The sequence below is a fragment of the Xiphias gladius genome, chromosome 22 (genome assembly GCF_016859285.1).
Source record: "Xiphias gladius isolate SHS-SW01 ecotype Sanya breed wild chromosome 22, ASM1685928v1, whole genome shotgun sequence".
NCBI lineage: Eukaryota > Metazoa > Chordata > Actinopteri > Istiophoriformes > Xiphiidae > Xiphias > Xiphias gladius.
Window position 1 is genome coordinate 15333028 of NC_053421.1, and position 14249 is coordinate 15347276.

Here is a 14249-nt window from a genome sequence, read left to right on the forward strand (position 1 = left end):
CCCTAGCTCCTCTTGGTGCCGTATGTGTTAATACGGAAAATCTGTCTTCATGTATGCATGCGGTTGCCATCTGCCCCTGACTGACCCTGGCCAGTGTGGTCATGTGTCAAAGCTGAGACGTGAATGTGAGGAAATCAGCTGGGTAAGCTGACAGGGTTGAGAGATCACCTGTGTGGGGTGATGATTTAAGTAGTATTCACTGGGAGGCATATGCAGGAAAGAAGAAACCTTTGTGTGAGTGTCAGCTTGCATACATATGTGTGTCTAAGCTGCTGTGGCCTCCCAGCTGCTGAACTCTGGGTGGTGTGGTGGTTTCCATGGGGAACAGCCCCTCTCTACCCCCCTTTGCCTGACCCTCACTCCCCACCTCGTCCACATAGACTCAGGCCTAGAATGTGACACACATCCTTAATTGCACTAAGTGTGTTTTGTGTAAAAATATCACCCAAACCTGCACCCCTTTCCTGAACCGTCAATCTTCCCCCAAATCGCTTACCTCTTAATTTAATAAACATGGGAGGTTTTTTTTCCATACCATAAACACGGGCTGTCTTGTGTTACAATGAGAACATATGTTGTATCATTAGAATCCTGATACGAGGAGCTTTCACTGGTTTTGTTATCATTCCACACTTCCCAATGTGGGTCCTATAAATCAGTCTGGCTTAATGACAATAAAGTCTATATTCTAAACCCCGAGTTAAAATCGGTCATTTATACAGGATATGACTTCCTTGATAAACTGGTGTAAGTCATTTTAATGGTGAAAGGAAACATTCAAAACTGCAAACCTCCACAGCTTATCTGCAGTCTTAATGTACACTGTTGTCACTTACTATATGAGTGAGTGAGTTTGCTTCTGCATGTGTGAGTGCACCCATGAGTGAATGTGCTCTGTGCTCCATTGTTGTACTCACGGGCATCAGCACAGCGGAGGAGCCAGGCATGGTCGGGTCTGGCAGCGTTCCAGGCATGGAGGCTGGCAGAGGCTGTCTCTGTCTGTTTCGTAGGTGCAGCAGTGAGGAAAGAGACCCGGGGACAGGCCTGAGAGGAGACACACAAACACAGACAAAGGACTTCAGGTTTTGCACTCTTATGGATAATCTAAGCGTAATATTCCTTGTTTTGTCATATAAGAACATAAAACTCAACTTCCAACACTATGGTGTTAATTATAACTTCTACTATGAAGCAGCCATAACTGGTGTATAAACATATAATGACTGATTGATAATGCAGTACAACACAGCTGTAAACACTCATTATATGCTTAGAACTGCATTACAATGAGTTGTAAAACATTAATTCAGTGTTTATGTACTGCTTATAAATGCTAATTGTGGGGTGGTTAAAATAAAGTGTTACCATGTTTATTTATATGTTATGCTTTTAACACCGAGCTCAACAAAAGCTTACAAAGTGCTTTAACTATAAATAGCAATAATTGTGGTATTCATTAAATTATGCAAAAGCACCAAGACAGCACTAGACAAAAAGTAGGAGATGTGGGAAAAAATGGAGAAGCGGGGGATAAGGGGATAGTAAGTAACCTCTAAACCATTAGCTACTACATGTTTAAAAACTGAAGTTGAAAGAGCTATTGATTATCCATATAAAATAGGACCAACTCTGTCGCAGACCTCTTTGTGAGATTTAAAGGAGCAAAGAAAATGTCGCAGGTCATACTGGAATTAGTTCGTAATGAACAAAGGGTTTCACAACCTTTAAACATTACATGAATGTCCCTCTTAGCATACAGCACATGTGCCAGAGAGGAGAGGTTATCCAAAGTATTTTTGCACTGAAAAATGCTCTTACTCACAAACACACAAATCTCTGTGCTGGCTGGGGCACCATGATTGGAGGATTGGCTATCGAAAAAGTGCATTACACTGAAAAGAACCCTTGGACTACGTCAATTCTACAAGAGATTGCTAAAGAAAAACACTCTTAGATCTTAAAAGCAATTTAAGGCATTTATTCATTTCACATCTGCGCTATTTCAGAACAAATGTTTTTACCGGACTTCATTTGTTTTTTGTTTCTGCAGCTACAAAGTCATACACAGTCAGAGTATGTAACTGTGTATTCATGATGCAGTTCAAAGTTGAGGCATCTTGGGAGTTTTTGGATGCACTTTAAACAAGCACAGTTCATGTAGTACAATGGATGAATAATGATCATTGGGATGATGAATGAACAATATTTGTCATAACAACCACATGAGATGTGCATGAGGAGATCGCATTTAGAAACTACTACATTGGTGGAAACCTTGTGGGGAAAATCTCCCTTGGTGACCACAAAAGTGTGTGCAGACCAACAGGCCTATCCACACACACGGGCCACATCAATAAATCACATGTATGGATGAAGCCCAGGCTAAGCTTTAACTATTGACAGCAGTCCTGTCTTAGTCACTGGTTCAAGGCTGCAGCCATCCAAACACCCAGACCGCTCCATCTGCACATGGTGACATCATTTATACAACTGCCACTAAATCCCTGCTTGTAAGAACACCGATTCCCAGCTGCAGGGCGCTGGTACACCCACGTGCATACAGTAACTATTCAGTCCCTGCAAAACATTGCCTACAAAACACCAGTGTCCATAACACAATTCTTTGATAACCTGAACCAGGAGGATCAATAATTCTCCAGTTATCAGTATCATCAGGATGAATGCTGCCACTCACCAGTCAATAAAGCTCCATTTCCTTGAGCATTTAGAAATTAGCACAAACGAGAAGCATTTAGGTTAGCCGTGTTCAACGGGTTAATGTAATCAACTGACCACACCATAGCCTGGATTACCGTAACAGTGAGTAGTGAGGGAGAGATGGCAAAATGGAGGGGTAACCAGAGCAAACGGTCCCCCACCTGAATAAATACCTATATTTTTCCAGACCTAAATATGTGCATTTACGCTCCAGACATTTTAGATTGCTCCACATACACAGGATGATTACTATCCCGACTGTGTGTCATTCCCGTCTAACATCCCAATTTATCACAATCACACTCGTTTAACAGCACATATGACATCTGAGCAACATTGCGATCCAAACATTTCCACATGGGAAAAGTCATGAAAGTACAATGAGGTATGCAGTGTAGCTGCACACTACATCAACACAATTTTCCTCTGCCTGTAGACTCTGCCAGCGTTTAAGATGATGAAATAACAATTCACACGGCAGTGGCAGTGACATGATGTTGATTTTGTAGATAAAAACTGTTTTGCTGGATTTTTATTCTGCCTGACGACGGAGGTTATTTGCACTGTAGATGTAGTTATATTTGCTTAAAAAAAATTTTAAATTACATATCTACATGTAACTGTGGCTATAAAATCTATGCACACAGCTTGAAATTAGCTCATTCACAATATTTTGTTTGTAAAGTGGTTTATTTTTAAATATTTAATTCGTTTTTGCTAAAGGTATGGTATTTACACATAACATGTATTACAATGTTGTCTTGTGCATTTATATATACAGTATGTTATATAATATGCATATATTCATAGAATTGTGTCCATAAACATCCCAGGCTTGTGCATGCTACATACAGTACATTAAAGATCTTTTTTACCATGAAGCTGGCGAATAAAAAATTAGAAACAGTAATTTTAAAAATGGGTAATGGAAGGGAACTGGGTACTGACTATATAAACTCCAGTGTTACAGAAATAAAGGACTATGTGTGCCAGAACCTTTACTGGTTTAGACAAAACCCATTCAAAGTCTGCAATAAGCAATCAGTTAAATGCTCAACAGTGCTGGTATTCTCATTTGGAAAGTTAAATCAGACGACAACCTAACAACTAACAGCTTTGGATAAAAATAAAAATTTCAGTTTTTCTTCATGTCTTACCTTATTCAAGAAAAGAAAATGAAATTTACTGACACAGGGCTACTTGTGACAGTCAGTAACTGGCAGAGGTCAGGACACAGCACACACACGTCAGGTTCTGACTCTCTAGAGAAGAAAGGCTCCTTTGAAGCTTTTACAGGTTGTACTTTTACGCCTGCCTGTCAGCAATGCTCACCTGCAGCAGAGCAGCAGGAGGACAAACACTGTCCGTCAGCAACACACACATACACACACAACCCAAAACACAACCTGCTTGTCCAGTGGGAGGGAAAACAACACTAACATCTGACAGCACTTCCTCTCGGGATTAATTCAGCTTTGTGCTGACTCTGCTAATAAATAAGAACATTTCAGACAAGCTGGAGGCAAAAAGCTAATATTAGTCAAAAAATGTGTGTAATGTTAGAATGTGTAACTCTCTGGCAACAACTGTGATAATCCCCTGATTATTCAAGTTATCTTTCAAGCAAAAATCCCCCAAATTTGCTGGTTTCAGCCTCGCAAATGTGAACATTTCCTGCTTTAGTTTACATTATGTGATGATTAATTGCCTCTTTTTGGGTTTTGAACTGTTAGTTGGCCAAACAAGCAAGCTGAAGATGTCATATATTGGGCTCAGGGAACTTAAAGTGGGTATTTCCACTACTGTTGTTTACTATTTCTGCCCTGATCAAGACTCAAGTTTGAAACCAGTCAGTTTCTACCAATATGCCTGACTTGCCTGGCTTTTAATATGACTTTTTTTCTTTGCTCTGCCTTAGAGTGCCTGAAGAACATTCTCTTTTCTTCAGGAGCACCTTATGGATCCCTGGACTTATTGCATGTGAAATTAACTGAGTGCTTGGCCTTCTCATTCTTCAGTTAATTGGTTGATCGACAAAGTATTTAGGTAAATAATCAATATTGAAAATGAATGTCAGTGTCAACCTTAAGAATGAACATTTACTTCATTAAAATGCATCATTTCAGCTACAGGTTGAGATGTAGGGTTTCTAAATTCCAAGTTATTTCTGATAAAACAGGTTCTTACATTTTCGTTCTCTTCTGCTCTCTGCTTTTACATGTTTGCCTATGAAAACATTATGCATTTGACTGTACAGTAGATTAGTGGATTCATGTTCAGAGTGTTTGCATGTTTGTGTGTGAGTAACTGCATGCTTCTCTGTGTGTTTTTTCATAAAGCTGTGTGTGAACATGTGTGTGTATGCATGTGAGTGAATAATGACAGGCTGTGGCTCCACTGAGGGGATTGATAATAGCCTGGGCTGTGGGCCCCGGGGGAGAGCAGGTAGACACTCTTCAGTTCTGACCCTGCACTCTCACATTACTGAGGGCCTTGCTCCCAGCCGCCCAGCTCTCTTCCATACTCCCCGCCCAAGAACCAACACTGCAGCCCCCCCCACCTTAAGTCCACCATGACATCACTGCTAGACCTTCATCCCTCCCTGAGTCCCTTTTGTAGCTTTGTATCTCTTCTTCCATAGTTTATTTCTCTGACTTATCCCGCTATTTTTCTCCCTGATTAAGCAGCTCTGACAACCGTTCATTGTCCTGTTAATCCTCTATAACTCTCTGCTGGACCCCTCAGGGTGCCCAAACCTCAAGTCAAGCCCCTCTGGACTTGCTGACTATAACCTACAAATCCTGTAGTCTGCACACACACTAAGCTTTACTGTCCCAATCCCCACAGTCCCAACTCCAACTCAAGTACTGGGGACTTAAACACAAGAGGCTTGGCTGCGATCCAAGAGGAGCAAGAGAGGGAGAGAGAGGTGCAGTCAGTCCACTGACTCATATCCTTCCCTTTCTGACTTAGCTCCAGCAATGATGTAATGCTATTGGCTTTTCGCCCTCCCCCCACACTGTGCCTGCCTACCCCCAGATTTTGTCCCTCCCTCCTCTCCTCCTCTTGCTTTCCCTCTCTTTCCCTCCTCGACTCGTCCAACATCGCTGCGCTCACTCCTCGCTGGGTGAAGTCACTGCGAGCTCTGGGTAGACACAGCAGCTAAAAACTTTCGAACGTAACCAAAACAGCACAGGGCCAAGTTCCAGACGTTCAGGAGACGGTGGTGCAGTCACCATGGGAACGGAGGTAAACAGAGGGAGAAACAAGGGCCTCAAACAGCTTGCAGCTGCCTGGCTCTCTGAGTAAACACTACACAGGACCTGCCCCTGTTTTACTGCCTTTAATCACTGGTGGGAGGAGAGTGCCATGGGGTTTGGACTGAGGAAATAATATGAATCTGATCAAATAAATCAGCCCTAATGGGTTACGGCACAGGCTGACTTTTATTAGTGGGCTAGAGGAGGGATTGATACTGGGAGGGTGCAGCACTGGGGTGGATCTGGGATGGGGTGTCCTCGCAGTAGGGAGCCTCAAACTGAGTAAAGCCATGCCAAAGCACAGTTGAGGAATGGTGGTAAATGATACTCTGGAGCAAATTAGCATTAGTATTGCGGTATTTATTCACCAAATATGATGTTGTTTTGATTCATAAGATGCTATTGGCTGAGGACAGTGAAGATGGGCTGGTTGTCATTTTCAACAAAGAAAATGCATGTCAGGACATTCCTATCACCCGTGAATTAGAAAAAGTCTTCAGCAATAACTGTGTCATCTTGTTACAAGCTAATCTGGCATCTGTCAGCAGCACCTGACAGGTTTTGTAACATTTGGCATACACAGCCTGTTTCACTTTCAATGTTACTTCATCCTTCTCCCACTTGATCTACTAAAACTTGACTATTTATTTACTGTTAGCATAAATAAATAATCACTCTTAGATCCCTCTCTTCCTTAACCAACTTATCTTCCTCTTATCCTGCCACCTGATTCTTGTCCTACACCGTCTCATTCTGCTGCCTCTCAGTCAATTTTCCATCTTCACTTTCCTTTCATAATCTCCGTGCATTTTTTCCCACACCTTCATTGTTCTGATCCCATTTTGTCCATGCTTCCATCCAAACATGATCTACCTTTTCCTTTCCTTGTGCAGACAAGGCTTTTATCCTCTCCCCCACCCTACTAGCCACCATTCTGGTATAAAACCCATGCCCGACACATCTTATGCCTCTCTCCTCTCCCTCTCTCTCCTCCACCCTCCTGATCCTTAATTTCCTCTCCACCATCTACCTCCTATCCCCCTCTTCCTCTCTTCCCTCCACTTCTGATCCCTTTCTTCCTCTCCTCTGTCCACCTCTGATCCCCCTTTTCCACACTTCCCCACGTTGTGATCCTTGCGCTCCCCAGAGCTGTGAGGCATGTCCCTGTGTGTGAGTTGCTTGTGCTTGAGCCTGCATGTGTGGTGGCCCTGGGGCAGGGATGACACAGCCCTGCTGGAATGAGAGGGAACAGAGTCTGGGCGTTCCTCTACAAACGCACTATTAAACCCACTGCAGTACACAATGAGCTCATCTTAATTCAGGTCAGATGTACATCCTGCATTCTCTCTCTTTCTTTTTCTCTCTTTCCTTTTTTGTAATTGATTACACTCTACCTTTGTTTTACCTTTTGTGTATTTGGTCTTATGTTCTCTCCACCTGCTACTACTTCATGTACATTAGCCCTACAATTTATACATGGTTGAGACTATTGCCTGTATTTGCCTGTGCAGAAGGGCATTTGTCAAGTTGGACAATGAGGGCACCTCAGGCATTTTGTGGAGGTCCCGGCTCCTGCACTCAGGATGGACCTCCCTCCTAATCACCACTTTCTGAATGCAATCTAATCATAAACAATAATAAAGAAAGTTTTGTTTAAATTGTAAAGTTCACAAGGTCAATGTTTGTCCATGGAAAGCCCATAGCTTTGTGCATAGGTGTGGAGGCTCTCTCTGTTCTGGCACTGGCAGAATGGGCGTAGAAATCAGCAGAGTTTTCTTATCGTACGCATGGGAAAAGGTGTTATGCAATCTGTAAAAATGTGAAATGCATGCATCCTGGAATCAAAATAATCAAAGCTATCAATAACACAACGGTAGGATTAATCAATTGCACTGTGAGAGCAGCACTATATGTAAACAGCTGACAGCGTGACTGAACCTAGATATACAGTATGTGACCATACACAAATTGTATTTGCAGATGAAATTACATTTCATTTGTTTTCAAGCAGTGGCAATTAACTTTAAGTTTTTAAGAAAGTGCAAGAAATGATCAAGGAATCATATCTGGCGATCTCCATAATCTTTTTGAAAAAACACAGGAAGTTCACAGCTAATTTGTCACCTTACACTTGGGCTTTGCATAAAACTCTGCTGTTTTGGAGGCATGCAGACAAACATCTATTTTTGCTACTTCCCTTAAAGGCAAAAACAAGGACCACAAGTCGATGGTACCTCAGAGGTGTGAAACATAATGTGCGTTTAAAGCAGCATGGGAAATGAAACCACAAACTTCTTCAGAGGTTTGCACATTGATGTGACAGCCAAACTGCACACAGTATGGCCAGGATGGGACATCACCAACAAGACATATTCAAGTTTAGAAACACATTTTCAATGTAGAAAACTGAAAGACAAAAGGACTTATAAGCTTTTAAGTAAATCCCAAACTGCAAATGAGAAATTGTTCATGTCCCATTTGCACAAGAGTATAAGGATACAAACATCTGTTTTGAAATGGTTCTGAGTCAGCAAAAAAAATGTAAAAACTTTCTTTCTCATTTAGATGGTGACAAATCAAAACTGCCCGACATCAACAGTCAGTGGTTTAGAGGATTGTACCTTTTAGGTTCACACAGTCCTCAACATTCTTAAGAATTACTAAGTTAAACTACTAAAGGAAGGGCACTCATTTAATGAAAGCACCTGTTTTAATACACAGCCAAAACTGAGAGAGGTATTTAAATACCACATCATCATAAATTGATGATCAGATATTTTACCACATCTGTACTTTAATTACTCCTCACTTAACCCAGCTGCATTCAGGTTGATTGTGCTATGTAATGGAAACGACTGGAGTGAATTCCTCTATTGAGCCAGAATAGAAGAATGTCATTTTTAATTCCTTTTGACCACACCCTTCTACCCACACATCTCCACTTACAAGTCACAAGGTTGAGGTTTCCACAGAATGTTGTATCTCACATGCTTGACTCGTAATGTCCAACGCATTTAACTCTGACATAACTCAGTGCCAGATGTTTATAAATGAAAAGCAGAGAGCATTCAAATCTTTTGGACACCACTTCCCTTTCTATGATAATGATAGCCGTGACATTAAGATCTGCTGGCTCTTTCTTATGCCTGGTTTTAACACTGGTTTGTGTCAGTGCAGCTCCCCAAAGACCCCGTTTAGGGACTCAAAAGGAGAGAGAGAAAAAGAGAGCAAGAGGGAGGTCCTCAGGTTTCACAGCTGCAGGCCCAGCTCAACCCTAAAGTAAATGGACTTGAGGAAAGCCAATCCTAATTGATTCCAAGCCTCAAAGCTCTTTAGTAAACATTGTGGAGCAATGAAAATGACTTGTTATCCTAATTCATTGGATGCTCACACTGTGCGTTCAGCAGAGCAGAGGAATAAACCGAGGAAGCAGATGGAAGTGAGATTAAACTGATTTTGTTTGGTGATTTTGTCTCATTCGGAGATATATTCACCACAGAGCTCCATAAAGTGTGTCAACATTAAAAGCTTTATAGGCCTGCAATGATCACATACACAAACCTTAACAATCTTGACATGGATTACTGTTTCTTAATGGTCTCTTAAGTCATTTTGATTAGAACTAAGCATAAACATTTGCACTGTACAGAATTTATGCACTATGGATTTCTCGTTTAGTTTTAAATGATTCTCTTTCCTTCAAAAAGACATGGGAAATCAAAACATAGTGGAGACTATAGTTAAAGTGGCTTAATAGGATAAAAGGCTAATTATAACAGCCATCATAGGGAACCATTGATCGGACCTTCAGTAGACTCCCTAACGCTCAGTCTGGACAGAGTACAGCTAGCCTATAAAGTGTCCAGCTTGTTCTGCATGTAGGAAGTTCCTGTGGAGAAACCCTGTACACGGAGCCTTTGGTTGGCCCTAATGGCTTCCTGTGGAACCATTGCTTCTCAGTGGAGGGGTTTCCTCAAACCATTTTCCTGCTGATGTGAACATTTCCAGATCAGTTTTCTCTCATGTGAATTTACTCATCCTATTCATGTGTTAGGATACCACCATCCTAGTAAACAAGTGACGTCCCTGCAGGTTCAGCACATACAATTGCTGCTCAGGGACTGCCTCAAATAATATGCTACAGATAACTTGAGCTGGGACTTCTCTGCCATTCTGTGGCTAAAAACTATTACCACATAGCATTGCCGGGTCTGATTTTCAAGTGATGTGCTTTTATGCATGCAAGCAGTAAAGCCACCAATCTCTCAAAAATTCAGTGAAGGATTTGTGATCATGAAAGACTGTGAAGTCTGTGCTTTAGCAAGGTGAGGAGTTTTTAACAGGTAAACAGGTAAACTCAGGTGAAGCAGGCCCAGTAAAGTCTCTGTTACTGGCAGTGATTGCCGCTTTTCCAAGGGGATGAAATTCCACCCCTGTCCTCGACAAAGAGCCTGACAGGGTGTCAGTCAGGCTTAGTGATAGACCTCCCATCCAATATTCAATAGCTCCTCAAGCTGTAAATCTACACAGGACAACCTCGACACAGCACAGGCCGACAACACTAAGCCATCTTAATGTCTAACTAGCTTGCCACAGGCCTGGTTTACAGTAACAAAGCCCTGGCAAAGGTCTGAAGGTGGTTGGGTTTAAGGGATAAGGAATGAATAAGGTCAGAGGAGTGTCTTCATAAGGAAAAAAGTGTGTATAAATGTTTGTGTGGTAATGATTATGTTACTCATATGTAAAATCAAAAGGTCATAGAAGGAAAGAAGTTAACCTAAAGGAACTGATAGCTCGTGATGGTTATTGGAGTTTAGAAAATGAATGCCTCGCACAGCCTCACTAGGTACAGATTGCAGATATGCCTCATCAGCACCCGGTTTGATTATGACTATGATTGAAAATGCTTTAAACTCTATGGACTATTGCTTGACCACTAAACACAGCAGGTAAATGACAAAGCAGCACCCTAGACAGATTGCTGTTAATACATTTTATATATTGGCTGTTTTTATACACCGGGAGAAACAGAGCTCTGATGTTGTGGCTGACTTTCCCATACAGTGAAAAGAACTATTTTAGAGCATGAAATGCTAAACCGTTGTAAAAGCAGTCACGGCTGAGGCTTCAACAATGACCTCATCTTGTCATCTGGGACCCTCTTTGGCATGTTCTGCTGTTGGACAATACTGAATGAACAGCAAAACATGAATTGCCAGTCCCACACGCATTTCGCCAAACGTAACAAAATACTGACAATACCTCAGAGACTACGGAGCGATGACAATCGGCATGAACACAAAGGGACCAGACTGAGCCTATGGCTGTAGCTGTAATGGGGACACTCTTGAAGTGAGAGGATACACTCCGATCACTGCACCTCTCTAATTTTCACTCTGTCAGCAGTTCTTTACACTGCCTTTACCTCATGGTAACAAAAAGAAAACTCACAAAACTCACCCACTTTGAATTAAAAATAAAAATAACTACTCTTTCCCTTCTTTCTAAAAATCTACAGTTTTTGTACCATACTTAATTTTATCTTGCTAACGTTTTGCTAGACTTCTGACTGTTTCCCACTCACCCTATCTGTCTATTCGTGGATGGAGCCTGAGTGATGACGGAGCTGGACTGAGGAGAGGGCAGGGCCTGCTGGATCACTATGCTGGTATCATGGTTGCCCATCCGTGAGTGGGACTGCTGGTGCTGGCCTTGGCCTGCCTGGCCGTGCAGTGAGATATTCTGCAGAGCGGAGGGAAGGAGAAAAGCAAGAAGGGATACAAGGTTAGGAATCTGACAACAGTGTCAAATTTTTTCCAGCAAGTTATATTTTTAGTACAACCCAAGCATTTCAAGTGTTTGGCCTTAGATTGTTAAGGAGGAACTATGTTAACTGTTATCTGGATGCTTTTTCTGAGTAAAGTTGGGGAAACAATGAGTCTAATGAAGACCAGGTTTCGTTATTGTTTTTAACTAGCAGGGCAGTTTGTCTATTTTACCTCTGTTACATATAATGGCATATACATGCCAAAGTAACCCGGCATTGTAAATAACAATATATCTCCAAGATCAACTCCCATATCTTGGTATAAAACAAACAGTAAGATGATGTAATTTAAATTTGTAGTTAAACAGGCACTGGCATTAATCAAACATAAAAAGGAGAATACAAACAGTCACAAAATTTTAGAAATATAATACAATACAACTAAATCAGTCACTCTTGTACTCATAGTGGAGTGTCTGTACATGAATATGTGACTGTCTTTTATTTCTATCGGTTGATTGCTGTTTTCCTGAAGTTTCAGTGCTTTCGTTCCTTATCTCTGCCTATTGTGCTTTGCACTCCCACAGAGTCTTGCTCTGACTCGCCTCCTGCTGACTTAGCAGAGCCTCCCATCATAAACCACACAGGCTCGGGAGGCTAGACATGGCATGACCTGAGCACAGATGAGCTCCAGTGCCAAACCACCCAGACAACAGCTTAGCTTCAGAGTGCACTGCACATCTTCACAGACATTAGATAAGCAGTCTGTCTTGTGGTGATTTGACAAGTGCCCATGTTTCAGGTAGAGGTGCCTCAGGGCAGATCTATAGTGCATAAATGATCACGTCTTTTGTCAAATGTCAACGCTCTGCGACTCTGCTCACATGTGTGAATGTCTGGTCGGGTCTTTTTTAACTGCCACAAAAGTTGTCTCAGGGGTCTGTCTTTACGTCCGGGAAGAAACAGGACTCCGTCCCTTAGAGATGGCCGGAGAGCTGTTTGAAGTTACAGGTAGAGAAGCTGATCTCTTTTCTCCTCACCTGCGGTGGGTGACAAATCTCAACCTGCAAGCCCTGTCTGTCAATGTCACCAAGACTGACTGCGATCAGAGAGCGTGGTGTCTGCGGCACAACAAGGGCCGGACGTGCAGCACATGACTACACTTTGGATGAAAAGAAGAAAATATGGCAGAAATATTGAAGGTGTCTACATATGTGTGGTTACCAGCTCTTTGACAGGTGAGCAGAGTGCAGTTGCATGAGGTCTAGGTGTTCTGCACCACTTAAAAGTGTATTCATTCCTATATTTTGGGCTGTTGTTGACTGATGATAGCACCAGCTAACAGTTCACAACTGTCTGACCTAGCCACTGTGGGTGGCTGTGGCTTTGGGTTCACCAAGGTTTTTCTTAAGCCTGAGGTTTATATTTTGACTCTGCAGTACCTGTTTACTGTCCTCTTCTTCCTGGGCCTTGCAAAACTCCTGCTCAATGGAGCAGTCCAGTTCGCTGAACAATCCCACCTCCTCACAGTTCTTCAAGAAACGTGTTGGTGTGGGCGTCTGGTCTGGAAATCAAGGAAAAGTTGTTAAGGTTTTAGCTTTGAAATCAACTACTGTTAATAGTGTAATGTAAGGTATTTGTAAGGCCGTACATACACCGTGACCGTGGACAGCAACTGACAACAGCTCAAGGAAGAGATGGCAAAATGGGATGTTTTTTCATTATTCTTAATTTCATTTTTATTGTTTTCATCAATTTGTAAGGGTCTGTGTACAATATTAAGCGTAACTGTTACGATTTGATGTACTGTACCACAGTTAGCTTTGTGTCAACAAAAAACAACACTAACAAACAAACAGGACACATAAAATAAAATTATAAACAACGATACATCACACAAATTATGTCAGGAAGAAATACAGTATATGTTGGACAAATTAAAACCTATTTGTATTAATATCAACAAACTATGGCAGTTTTTTTTTCATTGCAAAATTTTTACTGTTAATGCTTTAATTTGAAAAATCAGTTACCTATTCTCTAATGCTTATGTGTGGTATGCGTTTTCATTTTCTAGACTCGTTGATTCTGCATTTTGTTAAAATGCTGCTTGTTTTTATTACTTTTTTATGTAAACCACAGTTAGACTAGCAAACACTTAAGGAAGTTAATGGAGATCCACGTAAAGACTCAGGTTTAAAAAACAAACATTGTTGTTCAATATTTGCAGTGATTTTAAGAAAACATCTTTTCTATACTGTTAGGGGGAGAGAGATACTAAACTTGACAGCCCCATTTCAGTTGATAAAGTACAGATCCCACCAACTGAGTGGGGGTCTCATTTGTTGAACTCCAGTCAAGCCACGGTATTCAGCTTGACGTTGTGGGGGGTGCACACAGATCAGGTTTCAGACAGTTGAAGGTGATTTTAGGATCAGGCTTGTTTCAAAGGCTAAAAGCATACTTCATGGTCTGTTTATCCATTCTGGCTAGACTGGGGATTG

General features: G+C 41.6%; 1 protein-coding gene across 1 annotated transcript in view; it reads right to left on the bottom strand.

Annotated features, from left to right (window-relative positions):
* Nucleotides 1-14249, bottom strand: part of creb5b (cAMP responsive element binding protein 5b) — a 40553-nt gene that overhangs the window by 17566 nt on the left and 8738 nt on the right. The window contains exons 4-6 of the mRNA XM_040116731.1: nucleotides 13188-13309; nucleotides 11563-11720; nucleotides 918-1044 (exon numbers count right to left, since the gene is read on the bottom strand). Of these exons, the coding sequence (XP_039972665.1) occupies nucleotides 918-1044; nucleotides 11563-11720; nucleotides 13188-13309 (407 nt within the window). The remainder of the gene's footprint in view (nucleotides 1-917; nucleotides 1045-11562; nucleotides 11721-13187; nucleotides 13310-14249) is intronic.